Below are 25,372 nucleotides of genomic sequence, written 5' to 3'. Positions count from 1 at the left end.
AGTGTCCTGGTTCACTTAATATATGTAGTGGAGAACTTACTGTGTGCCAGATACTGAGGTTCTGCAGTGAAAAAGGCACCCAGTGTCCTATTTCCATGGGATTTAGATTCTATACGGGGGGCGTGAGGGGGGGCCCCCCGGAGGGGAGGCAGGGCTGGGGGGAGGGTGGAGTAAGCATAATAAGTCCTAAAACAACTCTAGAAGATCCTTTCAGATGTAAGTGCTTAAAAGACAACAAGATGGGTGTGAGAAAGAGCGACTTGCAGGAGGGAGGCTACTTCAGCAGTCCAGGAAGGCTTATCTGAACTGAGGTCTGCATATCTATGAGCTATAGGCCCACAGGAGTTGAACACACCAAGCAGAGGAGATAAGAACAATAATTTCTCCATGTTGCTGTTTTGCAGAAGGAACAGGAAAGATATTTTTACAAAGAAAGGATAAAAATAGATTCTTAGGGTTGTGTGTGTGTTTGTTTTGCAATTTGTATTTATGAAAGAAAATGCGTGGCATGCATTGGATATGCTCATTACATTCAGTATGTACAGGTGGCAAAACTCTGGATTGCTTCCTGGTTTTTATACACTCAGAATATGCAGAAGCTTAAAACCTGCTCCTCCTTCAAAGAGTGTTAGCAAACAGGAAGCCAACGATAAGTCACAGGGCCTCCTGCTTTCTAATCATTGCTCCACATTCCCTGCCACTCTCTCTAAGCTTAAGCAGTTCAGAGAAAGCAGATCTTTATCTGCATTTGTAATGATCTCTAGAGCTACTGAAGTATCACCCTGAGCATCAGAGAACTTTATGAATAGCTTTTACTGGATTTGCCCCACATGGCCCATGGACACGGCTGCATTTTCGAGCTGAAAGGTCCTCTCCAGGTCTACAGCCCATGCGCAACTCTATTTTCTCCACAGTATCCGTGTGTGGTCAATGAAAAGAGTGATGAGGGATAAAATAAGGGCCTGATCATCTGGACAAAAGCTCTGTGGCTTTATTTTAACATAAAACAGGATAGAGAGTTTCCCGTTACAGATCCATATTGAGCCATTACAGATCCATATTGAGCTTGCCCTTAGAGAATTGACCATTATTCACTAATGCCTAAATGCTTTCTAAAATCCTCACACGCAGGTCTGCTCCTTGGATTTGTGTCCACTTTTCCCTTATGGGAGACAGTGCACCCTGACTAGGAATTTGCCATCTTCACAGGGGAAGCGGGGAACTGTGGGGTTTTCCCCGCTCTTAGCTCTGATGTAAGAGAGGCTGCTTTCAAAAGCACAAACTCCAGGGCAGATGGAAGGACTATTTCCCATCACGGTATCACTGTAGGTCTGACTTTAAACTTAAATATTTCTAAGGGTTTTAACACCTCTGCCAAAAGCTGCTACACAGCACTACGTTGCTCCCGGTGGGAGGGCAAAAGCAACACAGACACACTCTTCAGAATTCTCAGAGAGCATTACCTGGAAACAGGAGCCAAGGAACTATTTCACAGCACAGAGCATCTCATGGGGACAGGTCTGCTTATCACACCCCCAGGAGAATGACGGCTATCTCTTTCAAGCTTTGAATAAAGCCTGGAATCGAGATTGGCAGACCACTGTCATGATCCATTTAGGACCTATCATAGGCCCCTTCATTATTCCAGACCCTTTATAAAGCCGACATGCTCATTGGTAATCTCTCTCCCCTTCCTGCTCCTACAGCCCCTCCCCTCTTCTCTCATAAACATGTCATTAGCATTCGTGCTACAGAGGGCTGAGTCCTTCCAAACATCCCCTGCTGCCATCTGCCTCCCAACTGGCCCAGGGGAACAGAACACCTGAGTCCTACAACAGACTGTCACTCTCCTCACCAGGCTACATGGCCAGAAAAGCCAAAGAATTAGATACAGTGTACGTACACCCATACTTACATATACGTACATAAACGGTCTGACATTTCATTTCAAAGGTTTGAATCAACACCTGCCTTCCTGGACACAAACTCCTCCTTCAGTATACCAATGAGGCCCCATAGCTGGTGGTTAGAGCTCAGAGCACAGAACACCCTGCATCCCTCCAGAGCCTCTCATAAAGTCATGCATTCTGGCCTCTTTGAAAGAGAGACTCTGAGCTCCACCACGGGGCCCCGAGGACACTCTGTTTTTGTAAAGGCCTCTGTGACCACCACAGTCCTGCCGTCCATTGGGACCCTGCAGGCTTGGGAGGGAAGGTAATCAGGGGCTCTATGGCTGAGTACCCGGCCTTGCCTGGCCTCAAACCACGAACATGGGCAGGATGGGCACAGGTAGGGGAGGTAGGAGGTTCTGAACAACTAAAGCTCTACCATCCAATGCAATGGTGGTGGTGTGGGGGGAGGGGATCCACAGCCACACTTACCTTGAACAATACAGGCACCCAGGTAGGCAGCGTCAGAGAAGGAACAGAGCAGTCGACCATGGAAAATATCTCTTTTAATTTGAAGGTACAAAAGGTATCTGCAACACAAAAGGAGAAATTTGCTCTAAGTTTTGGCAGAAGCCTGGAAGAAGCGGCAGGATTGTTCATAGCTTATCCACCTGTGTCACCAGAGCCCTACCCAGTGCTGAGGAGCGGCAGAAACATGCCAAGCCCCCTGGAGGACAAGCAGAAGAAAACTGAGGGGCCCTCTAAATTCAGAAAATCTGAAGTGTCAGTGGCAGCTTCCAAAGCTGGGTGGCTGGCCACTGCTCCTGGAAGGAAGTCTCACATGATGACAGCCACAGTCACCTTCCCCCGCACTTCACGTCCATGCTGTTCAAGTTCTGTGTGAAATGGAGAGTCAGAAAATGGACTCAATCAGCCTCAGGATCACAGACTCACACTCATCAGGCTCAGAAGACTTGGTTATAAGGCCTGAAAGCCAACTGAGCTGTCATCTATTTAGTGTTCTCTTCTCCTCTCCAGGGACAGCAAATTCAGATGGCTACAGAGCCAGGCAAACCTGATAATGAGTGAAACAGACTGGCACAACAGGGTCAGGGGAAGAAGAATGGAGAGCATGGACGCCCATAAAGGGAAGAGCCACTACACAGCTCCAGCCCAGCGCCTCTGCATAGAAAATCAGGCCAAACACATCGAGCTTTTCCAGAAAATCAAGGAGACTGGATTTAGAATGTGTGGACGAAAAGGGGCTACCTTGGCAAGCATGACAACTTAATAACTGAAAGTAACCACATGGGATGTTCTGATCATAAGAAATTCCTAACTGAATGGGTTATGGTGGGAGGTCTCACCCTAAGGCCTATATCATAGATTAATCTATACCTTGAGCAAGCCCTGTCCGTTGTTTTTGTGCATCTAGAATACTACACTTAAAATGTCAGAATGATCTCTTCTCCATGCATCTAGTAAAGGGTGGGACAACCCCAATAGTCTTAATATTATTTTTACCGACAAACCTCTGTAAACTGTGTATGTTAAATGTTACGTATCCTGCACCCACTAATGTAAAAGAAACATGTATCTCTCCGTTTCACTTTTTATCCAGTCTTAGAGATTTCCCTGCTTTACCTTCTCTGGTCTCTTTAATCTGCCACCAATGGATTTCACGTAAACCCTTCTTACATCTTCTCCTTTGATTGTAATGTATAAAATAAACTGCAAAATTGATATTCCCTGGAGCATTACCTCAATCCCTTGAGATTTGCCTTCCGGGACTAGCCCCAAAGCCTCTTTTAACCTTTCTCTAGGTTTGCTTACTTTCATCAACAAAGTAAGATCCTTTGAATTTTTAAATGTTGCAACGAATTCGAACCAAACAAAAAATACACATGAGCAGAATTTAGCCAGGGGCGAGGGACAGTGTGCAACCCCTGGCTCAGTCCCATTCGAGCCCTCTTCAAATTTCCTCGCCTTTCTTAGCCAGGTTGATTCTTTCACTCCAGTCTATTGTTTCTGACTAAAGTAACTTTGCAGATGTGTGCAGACTCTTTCTGAGGTTAAAGTTTAACTCTAAGAGACCAATCTTTTTTTCTCTCCATGTTCTTGGGATGGGGTAGGGACACCATTTGATCAATTCCAATTACCATCTACAATGCTCAAATAACCTGATCTTTACTGAGCCCATGAGTAGCTAGCCATATGCACAATCCCATTTTAACGGCTAAGAAAACGAGGATCAGAGAGGGTGATTAATATGCCGAGATCACACAGCTGCTGCCATGGAGCTCACAGTTTCTGGGCACTGGTTCCCTGAAAGCACGCTGGGCACACTGAAGGGTTCAGTGGCTCACCGGTGTTGCCATTTGACAAAGCTCTCTCACACCTGCTTTGTGCCATGTGCTCTGCTAGGCACTGGGCGCAGCCTCAAATGGCACTCTGTCCCCAGTTTTGTGTGGCATTGCGTGCAGGGAATAAAGGCAGTCCGTCTCTAATAAATTTCTTGTCCAGAGATGGGTGAGCATTTAGTCAGAGGAACAACGTTACACTTGGTAGATAAGGAACCAGAGTAGCTCCCTGAACCCGTGCCTCTCACGCTTTAGTGAGCACACGAATTATGGGCTACCATGTTAAAATGTGGCTTCTGATTCCATGAGTCTGGGTGGGGCACAAGGATTCATATTTCTGATAAGCTCCCCAGTGATGCTGGGCTGAAGGTCTAGGGACCACACTGAGTGTTAAGGTTCTCAGCCCTGACTGCCCACTGGACTACTGGGAGAGCTGTTAATGCCAGTGCCACCCCAGACCCAATTAAGTCAGAATCTAGATCCTCTCAAAAATGTGTCCACAGATGTCCATATCAGCTTTAGTCACAGTGGCTAAAAAGCGGAAAAACCCAAATGCCCATCAGCTGATGAAAGGATAAAAGAAATCTGTGTATCTACACAGTGGAATATTTTTCAGCCATAAAAGGAATGAGGTACTGATTCATGCTACAACACGGAGAAACCTTTTAAACACTGCACTAAATGAAAAGAAGCCATTCACGAAATAGCACATACTGTGTGATCCCATTTGTATGAAATGCCCAGAATAATTAAATCTATTGAGACAGAAAGTAGATTAGTGGCTGCCAGGGGCTGGAGGGAGGGGAGCATCAGGAATGACTGGTTGGGTACCCAGTGGGGTGACAAAAATGTCCTGGAATGAGATCGCGGTGACGGTGGCACAACTTTGTGAACATACCAACCCATTTAAGGGTACACTGCAATATCTTCCAAAAGAAACCAACACTTTTGAAAATCTAAATTGCCTTAGAGTAATGGTTCTCAAATTTTGACATGTTTTAAAATTACCTGGACCACTTATGAAAATACTGATTGCTGGGTCCCATTCCAGGTCATAGGCAGGGCCAAATTCCCAGGTGATGCTGATGCTGTGGTCTGGGGACCTCACTTTGTGGACCTCGGCCCTAGAGCATTCAGACTGTCAGGTTGCATAAACACTTGAAATGGTCAAATCTTTCTTTTTTAAAAGAATATAAACTCTTAGGGCAAATACCATGAAGTTTCTTTTCTACTTTTCTGTTCAATGCTAAATGTATGCATTGAACAGAAAGCATTCCTTACGACTTTTTGATGAGTTTAATAGGAGAAAAGAGTTTCAAATAACCATTTACTGATGAATAAGAGGTTTAGGTTCTAATCCCACGAATCAGAAATCAAATCCGAAAAAAGCTTCCTGAGAAAAACAAACCAGCTTTCACAACATCCGAGCCTAGGTCCTTGCTCATATCAGTGATCTCTAGCGATAATCATGGATTATTGTGGATTCCACGTAATCCACTGAGCCTCACAAATGGCTTCGGGTTCAGATACTCATTTTTTTTTTTTAATATAGTAGCCACCAAAAATAATAATAATGCATCGTCCTTTAGTATCGCACCTTCTTGAAAGGATTATGCAACAAAAGCACAAAAAAATCTGGGGCTTACATTACTGTGCCACCATTAATGATATTGCTTCTTTACCTAGCCTGAATGTAAAGACGGGTCTGACTAAAAAGTTAAAACCAACATACTTTGATTACATTCAATTGTATATAACATTCACGAAAGACCCAGAAATCTAAAGCGTTGTAAGGTGACTATGCAAATGGAGAGATAAAGGAAGGATGAAATATAATTTCAAGTATCCTTTTTTGTGAGCGTTTGTTTGACACTTTTAAATCTGCCTTTTTCTCAATGTTTCTTTACCCCTAAGCATGGTGATGAATGTGATCTTAACTTATCATATGTTAAATTCTTCTTAAACTTTAGATTAATCTTACAAAAGAATAACAATCTGTCAAACAAGAAAAATTCTTTCGGGATACAGTTTAAACCATAAGCATCTGGGGCATTCCACAGTTTCTAGATTTGTTCTGAATGCTAAGGACTCTGTATTAAGAAAAGATCATTTCTATCCGAGCAAGGAAGGAGCATTGTCTTAATTTCCTTAGGAGACATAAATGTTCACAATTTTCCACTATTCATACATTAGCTATTCAGTCAAATGTATGCAAGTGCTAGCAAATTTAATTGAAAGAAATTTAACTAGAGTTACTAGCTAAAACTTTGTCCACTTTTGGTTTCAAATGAGACTTTTTTCAACAATGACAAAAGATCCGCCATTAATTTATATCATGACACACATCAATTTTAACCTCCAAACAAGATTATAAAGAAAACAAGTGAAAAAAGTGAGCCATTTTGGCCCCTGAAGAATCTTCCCAGTTATACTTTTAGCACCCAAAGAGCAGGACAAATCTGTGGGAGTGTGGGAGTGTGTGTGAGTGAGTGAGTGAGTGAGTGAGTGTGTGTGTGAGAGAGTGTGTGTGTGTGTGTGTGTGTGTGTGTGTGTGTGTCCCCTCAGACAGCCCCTCCATCCTGGGCCACGCAGAGAGTAGGAACTGAGGAAGAACTTATCAAATAAATGAACAAATTTTTTCAAGCCAAAAGCAAGCCAAATATGGTACGATTCCATTTATATGAAATGTCCAGAACAGGTAAATCCATAGAGACAGAAAGTAGATTAGTGGTTGCTAGGGGAGAGGAGACTGAGCAGCTGACTGCTAATAGGTACAATGCTTCTTTTGGGGGTGATGAGAAAATGTTCTAGAACTGGAGAGTGGTGATGGTTGCCTAGCATTGTGAATGTACCTAATGCCAATGAATTGTACACTTTGAAATGGTGAAATTAATTTGTTAGGTAAATTTTACCTCAATTAAAAATAAAAAGCAGGCCAGGTTGCAAAACACCAAGCACCACTTACAATGTCCACAATCTCTGTATTTCTCCTTTCCTCCGACCCCAAACAGAAACTTCACTAAATGGCTGTGCGCAAATAAATAAAAAACGAAACTATCTCCTTCCTTCCAAGGTTCTACCTCAGGGTCACTGGACCCTGTGGTCAAGCTTGACTGGACTTTCATGGATAACGAGAAAGCAAAATATCCAAGAACCCAACACATGCCCCCTCAACTGATGCTCAGCAAACTGCATTTGCTTCTCTGTTACTTTGTACCTATGTAGGTTACTTTGAGAGATGATTATTTAAAGTGATGTTTGCAGTCAACAAATCAGAGCCTGGTCAAGAGCTAAGCACAGAATGGTTCTTCTCCATCCACAGAACTGGCCCTTCAGTGACACTGCTCAGCTGCACCGGCCGAGGCTCTTCCACGGAGGCAAAACCTCAGCAGGCAGACTGAATGTGGACAGCAAGGGGAGGCCTGCAAACTGGAAAACTCCCAGAGTTGGGCTGAGAAGAGTCTGCAAGGAGGGGGAAGCTGTCCCCACAGTCGGTCATTCAGCAAGCAAAACACAGGATGACAAACAGTCCATTCTATCAAGTGATCTTTTTCCTCCCAGAAAAATTTAGATCAAATAGATAAGGCCCTAGGGGCTGCACTCACTATGAATTTGCCCATATCCTAAAGACAGTCATCTTCTATTTATTTTTAGCACCCCACTGTCAGATGTTTTCAGAAAGAACCTCCTCCTTGTAACTGCTGCTTTTTTGTGCAGTTAATTACACTCCCAATGACGACCATTTGAAAACTCCTAAGACAACTAAGTGCAAGAGAAACGTTCCAAGCCAGAGTGCTGAGCTGAGCGCTCGCTTTGTTGAGATGATCTAGACAGGAGGTACGTCTAGCCTAGAAGACTCAGAGGCCCTGGCTGGTTAAAGGTGCACTTTAAACATAAAACAAACAAAAAAATACCTTGTGAGCTCTTCTTTAATCTTCAAGGGTTCGTGTGGGTAGAATTTCACTCTAAAGCACATGGTGTATGGTGGATGAGCTGAAACATCATAAAGAAAAGGCATGAGAAAAACAGCAAAACATTGTAGACTCAAACACACCCTGGAAAGTCAGCAATGAAGCCTTACAGCCTAGCCTAGGGGCAGGGGAGGGGGCAGAGGAGAGGTCGATTTTCTGGAAGAATCAGATATCATGCCCATGAAAGCAAAACAACAGCAACAATGAAACTCAAAACTCTTGACAGGACACCCAAAACAAAAGCGGGTTACAGGCGATCTAGTCTCTTAGCCCACCTTTCCACATCACAGCTCTTCTTTATTCCTTCATTCTCTCTGGGTCACAGCTTCAAATAACATTTTCTCTTCTGATTCTTCCCACCTCCTTGTGACAAATTGCCCATAAGCACCACTCAGATTTTTGGCCTAGTAACACGTTTCTTAGCCTGTGAGGTGGAAAAATGTCACTGCCCCATGACTAGTTTTCCCAAAGCGATGGTGCCTTTGAACTAAAATCAAGATTTTAAAAATAGAATCAATCACGCACCGATCGTACCTCGTGTAGTTTTCATATTATTTTAGTATTGCCTATTTATGAGGTAGTCACATTTGAAAATAAACACTTCTATAACTTCCTGACTTCTCTGAATCGAGATAACAAACACTATGCAGACTGAAATTCTGACTGAAGTTCATGATTCTAGAATGGTCTAATTGCATCAAATATTTGGAACTCAATGACCAGCTAAGGGGATTCTACAGGGTTTCTGACACCTTTAATTATAATACTGCTGTTGACTCTCAGTATTAACCTAATAAATGCATACAAGTGTATTAAGAATACATTCAGATTTCAGTTAGCACATTAAAAAAGCACCTTATAATCAAAGAAATTTGATGATTAGTATTACTACTTCTACAAATCTGACATACCCACTCATTTCTTGCCTTTGCATCAGTATGGCTGCTTGGGATCAGCTCTGGCCTACATCCAAATGTGAATAAGAAACAGCATCCTATTCTCCCCCAAACTCCTTTTCATGATAAGCAGGGGTTGAATCACCAGCCAACTCTACAATGTCTGGGGCTATTCTGTATGAAGACAAATTCTTTACATAGAAAGAACTGCCAGCATCAAATACAAATATATAATGAAGATAATTTAATGTGGAAAATAATTCTTTTAAATAATTTGAAATCACAGGAAAACAGTAGTATCTTTCTGGCTGTCTCAGCAGAGAAAAACTGATCTCACACACACACGCACACACATACACACATCCACCACCACACACACATCCACCACCACCACCACCACCACAACCACACCCCTCTCCCCCCGCCCCTGACCTCTCCATTCAATGCTCTCCTTCCCCACCAAGAATGAGCAAATTTCTTAACTGAGTTAGGTGCTCCTAACCCAACCCTGTGTTCCTCGGATTTAAGAAAATGAACATTTTTCTGGAACACTAAGAGAAAATGGATACCTCCTACACAGCAAATAAATAACGAAGAAAAATACAAAAGATTCTTAAGTCATTCATCTTTTATAATATCTAGAAATTCAGTTTTGACTCAAACTATTTTATCTTTACACATTCCCCAGGTTTATTTTGTTTAAACTATCATCTTTGTTTAAAGGATTAAAACTAATGCGTTTTTTATTATAAAACCTCTGGATTATCCTTAATAGAAAGGTTGAGACGGTCTTTATAAGAACAAGACAACAGAACAAAAAATGGAAATAAGTTTTCTCCCTTTCTTCCTTCCTTTCATTAAAGTCCTCAAAATTAATACATGTTTAAGCATAACCAGAGAACTCAGATGACAGACGGACAGACAGACAGGGCCATCCCCTTTCAGTTCCTTCGCTCTGTCTCTATTCCTGCACCTTCTGTCCCTCAGGTCTCCACCCCAAGCTCTCTATTGCTGTTAACAACTTCATCTATATCTTTCCACCCCTTTTACCACACTCACCCAAATACTTGCCAATATATGTGGGGGATTTGTTTTATAATCTATTCCTAACAGAACAAGATCATCCTACAGTTGTTTCTCTTGCTTTTCTCACTTACCGCTATAGTCTGCCCATCCCTCCAGGATGGTAGATATAGGTCTATAATAACTGCATAATAGTTCATACTATGGATACACCAGAATTGCTCCATTACTTCCACTCTTCTCTTTTAATCATCATTCAGGTTGTTTCCACATTTTTGAAATTCAAACAATTCTGATTGGATAGATGAATAGATGGATAGGTGGATGGGTGGGTACTTCAATAAAGCTGTAAAAACATAAGTAGTAGGTAGGTAGGTAGATAAGTAGGTAGGTAGGTAGGTAGGTAGGTAGGTAGGTAGGTAGGTAGGTAGATAGATAGATAGATAGATAGATAGATAGATCCTGTGCATTTATTATTAAATACTTGTATTTTCATTTCTATAATACAGACTCCCAAAACTTAAATTGTTGGGTCAATTGGTTTGAAAAAAATGTCTTAAAGGGCAGAAAAATATAAGCCAACTAGAGGCAAACCCGGGAAAGCAGGATCACAGAAGAAGGTGCCAAACTAGAGCTGTCATTTTCTCTCGTACCTGGTCAGCGCATGTGTTTACCATGCCCTAGGCTGGCTTCAAAAAGCAGCTGAGCTCATTGGATACAAATCAAGACTCTCCCTCATCCTAAGGGATGAGGCAGTGAGGTTTACGGGCAGCTCCACAGGTAGCCATCTCTGAATACTGCTGATGGTAGACAGTCCCTCCACCCAGGCGACCTTATTCCAAGACCTGAAGCCCCAACGTGGTCTTGCTTCTCCCACATGGAGAGCCCTTCCATCATCTGAAGACAGTGCTATGGTCCTTCTGAGCCTTTAAAATAAGTATCCCCAGTACTGTTAGCTGCTCCTCATGTGAAGCAGTTTTGAGTGCCCTCGCTCTGGGTATATTCCCATCTCCTCTGTGTTTCCTCAAGCTCGGGGTGCCAGAGTTTGCCACATCCACTCAGGTGAGGGGACCATCACCAGCATCACTTTGGACATAATTGTTGCTCCCCCTTAAACAGCCTTATCTCAATGTTGATTTACTCTGAGCTTACAATAGACAATTCTTTTCATATACGCCATTGCTAAGTCATACATTATAAAGTTACTGACATTTCTCCACTAGACCCATTATCAGAGAAGAGAAGAGAGTGGGCAGTAGAAAAAACAGGAGAAGGCACATTTCAAGTCTTATATTTTCTATCCATTTTCTTCTGCCATCATATACACCCCTACTGTGTCTTTCTCTCGTACTGATCCTGCTTCATTGACCCCATGTCGCCAATAAAAGAAAAAGTTTTCCTGAAAGTTAAAAGAAGCACATGATTTTGACAGTGACGCAGGAATAGCATCAGGGACCTGCTCTGACAAGACACTTAACCCCACAGCCCAGGCCTGAAGAGGCCACCGTGGCACTGGGGCTTCTCCTTGAAGAACTCACATGAGATTCTGGCTGAAAAATTATAAACAAGTAGTAAAGCTAAGGAATGCTTCTTCAGAGGGTTGGAACAGGCTGAAAAAACAAACATTTTTCCCCCAAAATGTTGATCTAGTTATGGACTACAGGTTTATGATAGTACGGACCTGGATGTCTTGTTCAGCTCTTTTTCCTCAGAGCTTATCATTGATTAAAGATTGCCTGCCTTTCTGGTTGAGTGAATGAATGGAGGAAGGAAGGAATGGTGATCCCCAACCTTTGAGGTAGATGTCAAGGAGAACATCCGGCCCTGCCATCACATTCATCCCATCAAAATACTGGTCTGGAAGGTCCATCACCTGAATTACTATGGCAATTTCTAGGATTTATATTTTGAAAACCTCTGGCCCTACATCTCGACTTCTACCCTTAAACACCTGGAACAAACTCGGGGACTCCGGAGTTGGTTGGAATAACTACTTCTAGAGAAAAATAATGATTTAATCAATGAATACTTCTTGTGTGCCTACTAGGTCCCAGGCATAAGTTTAGATCTGCCAATAACAGCAGCTATAAAGAGACAAAAATTCTGTCTTCATGGAGAACACCTGGTGGAATATATATGTATAAAATCAAAACAAGTAGGTGAAATATGGAGGACATTTGAAGGTCATAAATGTGATGGAGAATAGAACAGAAAAGATTTAAGGGGTGAGAGTAGACCGCCCCCACCTCCGTTCCCTTTTGTCATCCCCACTAGAACCACATCAACGAAGGTAAGTACAATTCTCTTTTTTACCTTCTAGAAAACCAAACAAAGGGAGAAATACAATTATTTAACCTCTACTTCCTAGAGGAGTTTAGACAGATCCAATGGGCTCTTGGCACACGCATATGGCACATTGCCTAAACGTGAACTTTTGTGCTGTGGAAGAAGAGAAGAAAAAGGGGAAGTGGAAATGGGAAGGAGGAGATGGAGAAGACTGACTGAAACTCAACAGCCGAAAAACATTTACTCAGCTATGTAAGTGTTAAAAATTAGGATGCCACTGAGTAGCAGAGGAGAGGCAAAAATGCAAGAACCCACTTTAAAAATGCCAGGAGGATCTAATTGCATAGAGAACAGCAGGACTCCTCTCTCACAGCCCTCGGTTATCTGTCAGACAGGGCTGGGGAGGCCAAGTGTCTCCACAGGACAGTTAGGTGGCCCCTTTTTGCATGAGCAGATCCCGGGGTGGAATCACTTGGGTAGTTTGTTAACAGCGAGCACACGGTGAGAGGAACAGCCGTCTATAAAGCAGAGACAGACTTTCTCGTCTCCACTTTGAGACCTTACCCAGAAATGAGGATACGCATGCAAAACAACTAGGTGAGCAGGCTCCCAGGTAAAAATGGCAGTGGGGAGACTTTATTTTTAATCAACAACCATCCACAAATATTTGTAGAAACAAATAGGACTTTTTTTTGTGAGTGAATTATCACTTAGCAGCTTTTATTAAAATGCAGAAGTCTTCCTCTAATCATGGTAAAGAACTATAGAGAAACAAAAAACATAACTTTTGGAATATACATATAAACTCATGATCTTTCTCATATACATTCTGGTTGACAGCTATGAAAAATTTCCCTCAAACTCCTTTAAACAGTAGTTGAAACAGAGTCTGTGGCTCCCACAGACGTTAGAGAGATTCCTATACCTGGAATATGTCTCTCTTGTGCTTCCCTCCTCTGGAACTCTTTTGGAAAAAAAATGTGACCAGTTGGTCAGACTTTCAGACTCTGCAGAAATATTACAGGTGTTCTGGTGTTGCAGAAAGGACCACAAACACCCTCCTCTACTTTGCAAAGGAGCTCAAGTAAGCATCAGGGGCTCCTGGCCTTTTCAACTGACACCTCTTTATTTCTAACCAAATGAACAGCATACCTCCTGTATCTTTGCAGGGGCGGCTTTAGAATGAGAACTGATGGGCACACCCCCACTTCTTCATTGTGTGTACGGCACACACAGTGAGGCTGATGAGTTCATCCGTGCTGCCTTCAATGACGAAACCACTCAGGTGCACAAACTCTTCACATGTGCAAAATGACACTTAGGCACCGAAAGAGCAGAGCATTCCTCACTCATTCAGTGAATTATAACTCTTCAAATAGGGTCAAATGATCCAGCCACAGAGAACTATTCTCGTAAGGGCTGCTCTCCTAGTTAGAAATGATTATTATTCAGCAACAACTGTTACTATCAACAGCATCAACAGCAGTGATAATCCTCCCACTGCTCTTTTACTGAATGACAACCAGCAGCCTCCAAGATGCTACTGGCACTGTGTTGCCACTACATTCGAAGCAAAGATGGTGTTTTAAAAACTGTATTTAATTGATCCTCCTGTTATAGGTCCCTCCTATACTTTAATCACACACATGGTTGCACCCACACATGGATGCATTGAGCGAAGTCACACTCTAAGAATTCTCTTCGGGACACTGGAATGCTAAGCAACTACTTTGCAAATACTTGTTCTCGGAGTTCCCCCCTGCCTATGCCATTCAGGAAAAGATCCAACAGGGGTCTTGTGTCCAACACATCTAATTTCAAGTTCACCATTTGGGCAAATTGCTATGGCCAAACTTAAAACTCTTAGCTTCCATTTTCTCATGTAAAAAGATGATAATATTGGAACCAACAACTTAGAATAGGAATCAACAAAACTCCTCTGTAAGGGGCCAGTGAGTAAATATTTTTGATTTTGTGGGCGACAATGTCTCTGTCTCAAATACTCCACTCAGCTGTTGCAGTATAAAAGCAACCACAGACAGGATGTAAACAAACAGGCGTGGCTGTGTTCCAATAAAACGCTGAAATCTGAACTTCATATAACTTTCATATGTCACTAAATATTATCTTTTGTTTCTTTTCCCAACCATTTAAAAATGGAACCTATTCCTAGCCTGTAGGCCATACAAAACCGGATGGCAGGTTGGGTTTGGCCCAGGGCCCAGGGGTTACTAACCCCTGATATAGAGACCTTGATGATATGAATTAATCATGTAAAGTACTCAGCAGACTGCCTGAGACCTAAGTACCCAGCCCGTAGGAGTTATTATTACTCTAGGGATTGAGGAGTTATTATTACTCTACATGGATGAGGTAGAGCCCTTTACCTTGACCTACCCCTATATATTGGTTTGAAGGGTGACAGCGAAAACTGTCATTTCTCAGGAAAGAATAGGGATAAAATAGGCATATATATGAAGAGATATTTGGCAGTCCTGCTTATAAAAAATAACTTTGCTACCTGGGTCTAGGGTATAGTGACCTGAAAATTTTAGCCAAAAAAAATTAGTAAAGGTACAGGGAACCGAAGGCAAAAGATCCATTTGCCTGCGTGCTATGGATGTTGTGTAATTAATTAATTGGCACCTCAGGAGTCATGTTGGTAGGTGTAACTCAACTAGCAATAGTAATTATAACAGCTAAATTCAATTACTTATGTAACTTGGTAGTGAGACTTTATACTATAAAATTATATCCAAAACATGAAGCATTATAAGTATTTCCAACCAAAAGAAAACAGTTATGAATAAAGTTTTCCTACCTGGTTGACCCACATTTGAATCACCTCATCTACTCTTTTACCAAGCATGGAATCTCCTGGCCCATCATGGTTGTCATTCAGACATTTATGCTGCCAACACACAAGTAATTTTGAATTATGTGGCTGGCCTATTATGAAACAACATAGACACTCCTGAAGGCAGAAGACAGCCTCAGAATTACCACGCAGTGATAATAAAGTCTTCTGCCAGGAGATGCTCTTTTTCCTTCTGCTTTCTCCACTACCCGTCACACTCCACCCTTCCAACAAGAAGGAGTTGGGTCTTCTCAGAAGTCCAAGTACCCACCACTGTACCCAATCAAAATGACATCGATGTCACCACTAACCAGTAAGGAGAAGGTTAAAAATTAGAAATCTGTGACTTATCAAATGTGTACATCACTTAGAAATGTTATAAAATTAAGTCTTTTTCATTATTTTTTTTTTCCACACTGAAAAATATTTTTAAAAAGAGCATTATGTAGAAACCATTTACAGGCCTGAATTGCATAGAACTTTCGAAAGAAGGATCAAACATGGAATTTTTGATGGAGCAGTTGAACCTGGGAGCAAAAGAGATACCTAGTCAAACCTACTGAGTTATCACTAGAATAAGAGGAATCAGCTTCCAAAACTGGAAAAAAGCATTAAAATGAAAATGAAAAAGAGCAAAAATAGCCCAAACTAAACCACAGCACTTGGAAACTTAAGAGTTATTGATTTCTGTATTGGGTTTTGTTCAGCTATTTTTTGCTTTGAAGAATATGACCGTTGAACTTCCTCCAACAAATCCCTAAAAGGAACGTTTCAATTCCAGGAAACAAGCATTTATTACAAACTGATTACATGCACAGCCTTGTTTTATGCCATGGACAAGGTGCAGAAATCTTCCTAACTAAATACTTGGAATATAATTAGACAAGCGTATAAATAATGAGGATGGGACAGGCTGCCCCAATATGTCAGAGATAGGGTTACTGTCACTGGGTATTTGGAGAAATGTGTAAAGCTTCACTGTCAGAGGCATATGATCAAGTTTAGCCAAAAAAAGCATACATACAGAAAGGAGAAAAATAATACACAAAACAAAAGCATGAAGGTCGCTCAAAGAGTAAACAGAAATACTAAAAGGTATGTATGGGAGATCTACCTAAATGGGGGCGCTCAGTGCAATGGACTGGGTAGTGTCCCAGCAAAATCTGTGGCTACCTGGAACTTCAGAACGTAACCCTATTGGGTAACATGGTCTTTACAGATAAAATTAAGATGAAGTCATACTGGGTTAGGGTATTCCCTAAATCCAATGACTGACATCTTTACAAGAGAAAGGAGAAGGAAACTTGGACACAGAGAAACGTGGGAAGAAGGTCATGTGAAAATGGCAGAGACTGGAGTGATGCACTTACAAGCCAAGGATGGCTAGCAACACCTAGAGCTAGTAAAGAGAAATAAATGTTGGCAAGGATGTGGAGAAAAGGAAACCCTTGTGCACTGTTGATGGGATGTAAATTGGTGCAGCCAATATGGAAAACAGTATGGAGGGTCCTCAAAATATTAAAACTAGAACTATCACATGATCCAGCAATTCCAGTTCTGGGTATTTATCAGAAGAAAATGAAAACACTAACTCGAAAAAATGTATGCACTCCCATGTGCACTGCATTATTTATAATAGCAAGACATGGAAACAACCTAAGTGTTCACCAATGGATGAATAGATAGAATGGATAAAGAAAGTGTGATATACACATATGAGGGATTATTCAGCCATAAAAAGGATAAAATCTTGCCATTTGCAACAACATGGATGGACCTTAAAGACATTATGCTAAGTGAAATAAGTCAGACGGAGAAATACAAATACTGTATGATCTCATTTATATCTCACTTATATGTGGAATCTAAAAGAAAGGGGGGCGGGGAGCTCATAGATACAGAGAACAGATTGGTGATTGCCAAAGGCAGGGGGTGGGAGCTGGGAAAAATGGGTAAAGGGGGTCAAAAGGTACTTATTTCCAGTTATAAGATAGATAAATCTTAGGTATGTAATGTACAGCATGGTGACTATAGTTAATAATACTGTATTGAATATTTGAGAGTTGCTAAGGGAATAGGCCTTAAAAATTTTCATCGCAAGAAAAAATTGTTTAACTATGTATGGTGACAAATGTTAACTAGACTTATTGTAATGATCATTTTGCAATATATACAAATATCAAAACATTATGTTGTATACCTGAAACTAATAAAGTTATGTCAATAATGCCTCAATAAAAGTACTTAAAGGTGCGAGATGCTAGAAGATTAAGCTGTTTGCTTTAAAATAGAGAGGTGGAAATAGGGGTAGAGAAAGTAATTTGAATCCAATGGATTTTCCCCTCCACAAATATGTAAATCGTTTATAACAAAATGTTTTGACCAAGAGAAAAAAACAGAGCTAGAAGAGGAAAGGAAGGATTCTCCCCTAGAGCCTTCAGAAGGAGCATAGCCCTGCTGACACCTTGTTTTGGAACTTTTAGCCTCCAGAACCATGAGAAAATAAATTTCTATTGTTTTAAGCTATCTATCCTTTGTCACAGTGGCATTAGGAAACTAATATACTCAGCAAGGGGAGTAATCAGAAGAACGAAGCTGGGAATCAGACATCCAAACTTACCTCAGGAATGGATATTGGACCTGTAGCTTTTTTCCTTTGGTTCCTCAAACCAGAGCAAAATCTATGCTCCTGGTTCTCCCTCTCTTTCTCCCTTTTTCTCTCTCTCCTACAGAAGGTATGTTCCCATTGACAAAATCATTCAGTAGCAAGGGGACTGTTCATTAAATTAGCCCCAAGGGGTGCTGGAAAGCTAAGGAATGCCACATAAATATCATCATCAGAGACAGAAATTACAGACTTCCAGGAAGAGCCATCATAACTTCAGGGAGGGAACACTACAGATATCAGCCAGCAATTTGACTCAACGTTGTTCTCATGGCTGAGTCATACTGTGAATGAAGAGGCTGGGGGTCCTCCCCACCTTGATTTGAATGCAGAAGCCATTTCCAAGCACCCCTGTCCCTTCAGCGTGCTTGGTAGCAGCACAGTACCTGGTAAATAGAGCAAGATCTTAACTATCCTGCTGAGCTAGTCAGGCGCCAGCCAGGATTGAGCAGAGCACTTCTTTGAAAGAGTAAGCAGGCTGTCTTTCATCTAGGTCTCTATTTTTATAGTACATGCTTGATACATAATACACTCTGATTCCTTCCTCCCTTTTCTAATTTCCTCCATCTCATTCTTGATTTTTGCAAAAAGCTTTCTCTTATTTTCTCTTTTTTTATTACCATACGAAAATATTCTCATTGTAAAATAAAATACCTGAGTAAACATAACTATACATAATAAAATGTGAGATCCTCACTTCTCTCTACCCTACTCTCTTCCCTAGAGGTAACTACAGTTAATACACATCTTTGTAGCCCTTCTTCTATTCATATGAAATAATCTATTTTCACATAAATAGATCATTTTGACTTGTTTCAACTCTACAATATATCTAGTAAATTTTCAGTGCCTGTAATATATGTCTGCCTTCATTCCCTTTGATGACTTCATGTGTTCGGCGTAATTTATTTAGGCTTGCCAAAATTTCTGGGCTTTTTATTGCTTCCAGTTCTCAGTGTTATAAGCAATGTCGCAATGGACATCCTTGCCAAATATATACCTATGCTGGAAAAAATTTGCTTTAGATAGATTCATAGATATTACCTTGTTGGATCAAGAGATATAGGCATTTTTTAATTTTTAAAGGTACAGCCAAATTTCCCTTTCAAATGGTTTTAGTCATTTATACACTTCTACCAGAAGTGTTACCCTCATCCTCATCAACTAGATGTTATATTTACTAGATAAACATTTACAATTTTCGCAGTATAATAAACAAAAATATCTAGTTTTAATTTGCATTTTCCTTGTTACTAATGATATTGAGCATCTGTTTGAGTTTATTGGCCAATTATTTTTATTCTTATTTCTTTTTACATTTTTCCATTGAGTTGTTTATCTTTGGGTTTATAGCATTATACTTTATATATTCCGCATACTACTACTTGCTATATATTTGGCAAATGCTCTTCTCATTATTTGCTTGTGTTTTAACTTGTTTATAATTCATTTTATAGTCATTAATTCAGGAAATATCTACTGAGAGTCTACTCGGTGCAGTGAACAAATAAAAAATCCTGGTACGAAAGTTTAATTTTTACACAAATTCATCAGATTTTGCTTTGTTGCTTCTGGGTTTTAGGTTTTCCTTAGGAAGCCCTATCCTACTCCATAATTTTTAAAAAATACTTTAAAATTTTTCCTAAAATTTCTATAAGTTGTTAAATATATTGGGCTTTTGAATTCATCTGGAATTAATCCCATGCATGGTGTAAAGTATGTCTTTAGTTTTTCTTTCCCAAGTGGAAAGGCAGTCCAAAAATCATGCCTTGAATAATCTATCTTTCTATCTCTGATATGAAATACAATCTTTATCATAACCCATATTCTCATAAATAATGGGTCAATTTGGGATTTTTTGGTTCCTTTGGTTCTTGCCCTAGTCCTGGGTCTATCTTAATTTCTCTATGTGTCTATCATGAGGCCTCTTTTAATAACTATAGCTCCTAGGCCTTGACTGGTTATCTAACAGACCATGGACCCTGTCCTTCTTTACATATTTACTGGCTAATCTAGAGCATTTTCTTTTGCAAATAAGCCTTTGAATCAGTTTGCTACATGCCATCAAGACTGTCACTGAAATTTTGATTTAAAAATTTATATACTAATTTGTGAAGAGTTGACTTTAACAGTATTAACTAGAAACATGAGAAGTCCCATTTATTGAGATCTTTTACCTATTCTACAGTAACTCTACAGTAATATTTCAGTTTTATTTATACAGATCTTGCCCATTTCTTGCTACATTTATTTAGAAGAAATTTAGCTTTTTGTTTGTTATTGCTATTTGTAAATAAGAGCATTTTTCCATTATATTTGAGAAAGTTACCATTTGTATATAAGAGAGCGATTGTTTTAGGATATAAACCTAGTATATAAACCAAAGACAAAAGCCATTATTAGTTGTGGGCATGTGGCAGGGAAAGAAGGCAGGTGGAGAGCTTGGAGAGATCCAGAGAGGACAACACCAAGTTTAAGACACTATCTGGACCTCTGAGAAGGAATTCAGCATCCCTCAGCACCATAGCCTTGGCTGAACGGAGCGAGGTGTAGCGGCAAGACAAAGAAATTTCAGAAGTGTTTAGGGAAAGTGTTCTGTCTGGAACTTTGGAGAACACTGAAGAAATGGGAGTGGGTGTGTTTAAGCAGAGAGGGAGCCTTAGCTAGAGTACATAAGTTTCCCTGAGGCTGAAGCAAGGCATGGAAGAGGCTGAGTCGTATCTGCCTGTCCCAGTGGTGAGTACAGAGTGCGGAGAGTCAACCAGTGAAGAGACCTGGAGTGGGGACCACTGGAGGGCAGCCTCTCTAGACTCGCTGGACAAGACCATGGCAGGAACCACAGGCCTCACAGCACACGCCGCTGTGCCCTCAAAGGCTGGTGGGGCTAGATACATCCAGAGAGGATGACCGGGCAAAGAGGCCACCAACTAAAGGCCAAATCACATGAGACACGCCAGGGGAGGACTCAGGACTGCACACGAGAGAGATGTCACCCTCGCTGCCTCCTCTGCCTCATGATGCCATTCTGGGGATGGGAAATGAGGAAAAACTCATCATGAAAATAAGTTTGATTATACCTATTTTCAACAAGATTTGGGGAAAACAAGCCCTCTCACATAACATTAGTGGGAGTAAATTATTACAAGCTCTTTGGGTGGGCATTTACCACTAAAGCAATGTAAAATGTGTATACCTTTTGATATAATTCCACTGCTAGGAATTTCTAGTACAGATGTACAAGATGCGAGAATGTACATTCAAGCATGTTTATTATAACATAGCATAACAGCAAAAGACTAGAAACAACCTTGATGTCCATTAATAAATTACATACATGCATATAATTAACTATTGGAAAGCCATTTTTAAAATGAGGTCAGTCATCTATCTATTACTGATATGGAAAAATCCCTAAAATTATTAGAAAAAATAAGAAGGTTTTTGTCTATAAAAGGCATTATATATGTTGTGGGAGCTTACGTATACCTAAAATATTTCCAGAAAGATGAGAGATGAGGAGGAGAAAAAAAATATTGTAAATTTTTCTTAACTGTTAGAAAATTCAAAATCATATTTAAAAGTGATTTTTTAAATTACTAGTAAGAAACAACAATGTCTTATACGAAGTTTATTAATCAAGACAGCTAACTTCAGCCAACCCTGGGAAACACCATTCCTGGGAACACCCATAATCAGAGGGATCTTACAAGGTCAGGGCCTTGTAAGGGTCAGCAATCACTGGTGAGTTAAACAAGAATGGGAGAAACCATTCCTCCAAGGAATTATGCCCTCACTGCCTATTTAAAGGCAGAGTATACAAGGCATGCCCACACCCAAGTAGGCAGCTGTCTAGGGTTCTGCAACTAGATCCTTTTGACAAATTCATGGATGAGTCCCAGGAATTGGACCCAGTTCTTCTGAGTTAACATTATGTAAGTTCTGATTTAATTTTTTCCTAATTTACATTAAAGTTAATGTTTCCAATACAAATATATAAGAACACAAAAATTCTTGATACTAAAAGACATCATCAACAACAAAGCTATGTTTGTAATCTTGAGAAAATTACATAAATTTGGTTGACTAATGTCCTTAACAATACAACAGGGGACTGAGTGACAGGTAAGACCTTTGCCAGTTCCTACAATCAGTCACCGTGTCTGGTTTAGAAATTAAATTTCACACAATTCTTTTTTCCAGATTCAGATTCCATTTGTCATTTAGATTGAAATTGGCCAGTAGTCACATGTCAATGTTTACACTAGTTTTATAAAACACTGTAAATTTTGAGTTGGTTGTTCAGACTTCTTAATTATAGAGACAAAGCACTTAAGGAGCAAATTCTTCACAAATTTTTATATTTTTCTTCTATTAAGTGTTGAAATACATTTTACTTTGGAAATAGATTTACATTTCAAAATTGTGTGTGGCCTAAGGAAAATATTTCATGATATTTAAGAATGAAAGTCAAAGAACCATTTACTATAAATAAGCTGACTGGAAAATTGTCTAAACATTTTTAAATATGTAAACAAAAATATCAAAACTTGGTAGTAAAGGGATAAAAGCTAGACATCTGCTTTGTTTTTATCAGACATGTTAATTCACTCTCATTATTTTGCATGTCATTCTACACAGAGCTTTCTGATACCTCTAGTCCTGTTACTTATTATGAGATGCTTGTCCCTATTCCAACCTCGCCCCAACAGCCTGGCCTCTCTGGACTTCCCACGCACACTGCTGTCCCTGTTTTTACTCGACACATCTTTACTGCCACCTCCCTGCAGCACCCGTCGCCCCCAGTAGCCATGGGTGTTAGCTATCATCTGGCTGTCTAGCCGTCTTTCCTGCACTGGCCAGACAGAGTTTACTCTTGAGACATGGAGGGGGGGGGCAGGGGGGCGCGGTGGAGACATGGGGAGGGGCAGATGAGGAAGGGAGGAGAAGAGAGAGAGGAAGGGAAAAAGAATAGTTAAGGAAACGTATGCTACCATCACTACCATTTAGGACCCTTTTTGCTAGCCATCCATGTTCACTTTCTTTCTTCTCTCACTTAAAAATTCTGCCCAGAATAATTTCTTCATATTTGAAAAAACAAAAGAATCCCCTGACTTATGACATAATATGTGCTAACCTAATCTCCGATGAGAAACTGATTTATCGCCTACATTTCAGAGCCCTGGGAAAGTTGGTGTGGAGGGATAAAGAGATTTCAGGGCAGGCAATGAATTTCTGAATTACATTTCAGAAGCCCTCCTCCAAACCATAAATAGAAGCAGGTTGACTGTATAGCCTGGTATGGGTGATCAGAACAAAACATCGAGCCTCCAAGACAACGAGTCAGCACCCCTATCACAGTGCCCCAAGTGGACGACCAGGTATTCTAGAAAGAGGTTTCCCAGCTGACTTCTCTAAGAGCTCATAAAAAATAATAAATAAACTTTAAAAGGCAGGTCAGAATACCAGAGCTTGAAAACAATTATCCAGAAAAAATATTTATGTCAGGGAGTTTGAGGGGTGGAAAAGTATAATACACACTTCAGTAAAGTTACCAGCAAGATTTTAGTTTCAAAATATACCTGCTTCTTTCATCTGTGCCCCCAAGAACGCACCTCCCACCCTGAACCATTTACTAGCAATCCCTACTATCAGAAGGAACCAGATACATAGTGATTATGTTTAACAGATATTTAACCATCTAATGCCATTCCACCTGTTAGAATGTGAAATATGAAGGTAAAATGGTGGGAAGAGGGAGAAACACAGAAGGCTCTAGGAATAGTGTCTGCAAGTAGGATCTAGGCTAGCAAATAAGAGAGAAGTCACACAGCTCTCACTGGAAGAGAGAAGCCCACCACCTCCCGCCCCCGCCCCCTGCCCCACCCACAGATCTTCAATTCCAGCCATATCTTTCCCGGCAGGAGAAACTCGTCAAGAAACAGAATATATCTTTGGACATTTCACAGCAAACGTGAACCCACATCTTGACACTTACATTTCATTTGCTTGGAGATGGACTTGTTAGGTTCAAGCCAGTGCTGGGGAGAAAAAAAGCAGAGATTGTGGGTCAAATGGCTGAACCATATGATGCATATTTAATAACTAAAAGGAATTTAATACATTCTTTTTCCAAAGTACAGCTTTGGTTCCCTTAGATATTCCTCAGGGTCCCGCCCTCCGAAGACCAACACAAACAATTCGGCAATAATAACATCCCAGGCAAGGGTATAAATTACAGAGAATACTACCTGAGTAGTATTTGAGTCATACAGTTGCTAGGAGAAAAGGACAAGGAAGAGAGCATGCACTTAAAAGAGATGTTCTAGTGGCTCCAGTCGACTCCTAGGTGATTCTTTGAGCTCCACTGCTCTGGCCTACCCACAGCTGGCTAAAGACTGACATCTATAACCTCAACAAGGCATGGTCCAAGACAGCATCAGCACCCTGCTCCCCTTCCAGGCAGCCTTCCATGTTAATAGTGGGCCAAGCCAGTATTAGCCCCATCACACACACAGACAATTCTTCCTTTGTGGTTGGGAGGAACAAATGATTTTAAATATCTCATTTCAGAGGCCTGAGGTCATCAAGAGGGAAAATCAGCTCCATCACAAAACAAAGGAGCCCGATGACCTGGGTACCCCAGAATTGTTTTACTGACAAGCATATGAAGCAGGCACCATGCTGGCCCCCGCAGCCAGCTCTCTTGACACCATGTGTAAAGGTCACTTCAACACACTGAGAACTGAGTAGCTTTTGATATCACTAACCATGATGTTTCCAAAGCCACTTAGGGAATGGCAGGAAGTGTCACTTTATACACCTGCAGTTTATGAAGACAGTAAGAGGGGTGCCATAGGGTATCCACCAAGAGGTCATAGAACACTCACTATTGGGCATCCCCTGTCCTGCTTGATACCAGAGAGAAAAGATATCAGTTGCTCCATCTCATTTCTGTCACCCAGTAAGCCTCAAGGTTCTGTATAATCGCTACTGTTTGATGTCAATTTTATAAGACCTAGCATTTACTGAATGCCTACTAAGTGCTAGGTGCTATTCCAAGAGTTTCCATGGGTTATCACTACCACCCCATTTACAGATGAAAAATTTGGGGCTCAGATGTTAAACAACTTGCCTAAGATGACCCCACAAATAAATGGTGATGCCAATGCAGGGGAATCCCAAAGCTTAGGTCCTTATCCTCAGCTATGAGGTCTCCCAGTGGACCAATCTACTCTAAAATGTGTTATTCTCAGTGAACACTCCCTGCTTCCCCAGGAACTGAAAAATTGAGTGGTCAAATCAGTAGTTTCCAATTCAGAGTGTCAGATCTCTGCTATCTTCAAAAACAAGAATAGAGGCCTTTTAACTATTCAGTGTCATGAAGAATCTAAGTCTACCATACATTTACTCCTGACATGTTTCACA

General features: G+C 40.8%; 1 protein-coding gene across 3 annotated transcripts in view; it reads right to left on the bottom strand.

Annotated features, from left to right (window-relative positions):
* The window catches only part of FRMD3 (FERM domain containing 3), a 268,015-nt gene that overhangs the window by 89,607 nt on the left and 153,036 nt on the right, over positions 1-25,372 (bottom strand). For all 3 annotated transcript variants that reach the window (XM_025049729.1, XM_025049730.1, XM_006916100.3), the window contains 3 exons: positions 23,943-23,985; positions 8,164-8,242; positions 2,382-2,479 (listed from right to left, as the gene is read on the bottom strand). In XM_025049729.1, the coding sequence (XP_024905497.1) occupies positions 2,382-2,479; positions 8,164-8,242; positions 23,943-23,949 (184 nt within the window). In that variant the 5' untranslated portion in view covers positions 23,950-23,985. The remainder of the gene's footprint in view (positions 1-2,381; positions 2,480-8,163; positions 8,243-23,942; positions 23,986-25,372) is intronic.

The sequence above is a fragment of the Pteropus alecto genome, unplaced genomic scaffold (genome assembly GCF_000325575.1).
Source record: "Pteropus alecto unplaced genomic scaffold, ASM32557v1 scaffold206, whole genome shotgun sequence".
Lineage (NCBI taxonomy): Eukaryota > Metazoa > Chordata > Mammalia > Chiroptera > Pteropodidae > Pteropus > Pteropus alecto.
The sequence above is the reverse complement of the archived record's forward strand: the minus strand, read 5'-3'. Positions and strand labels throughout refer to the sequence as shown.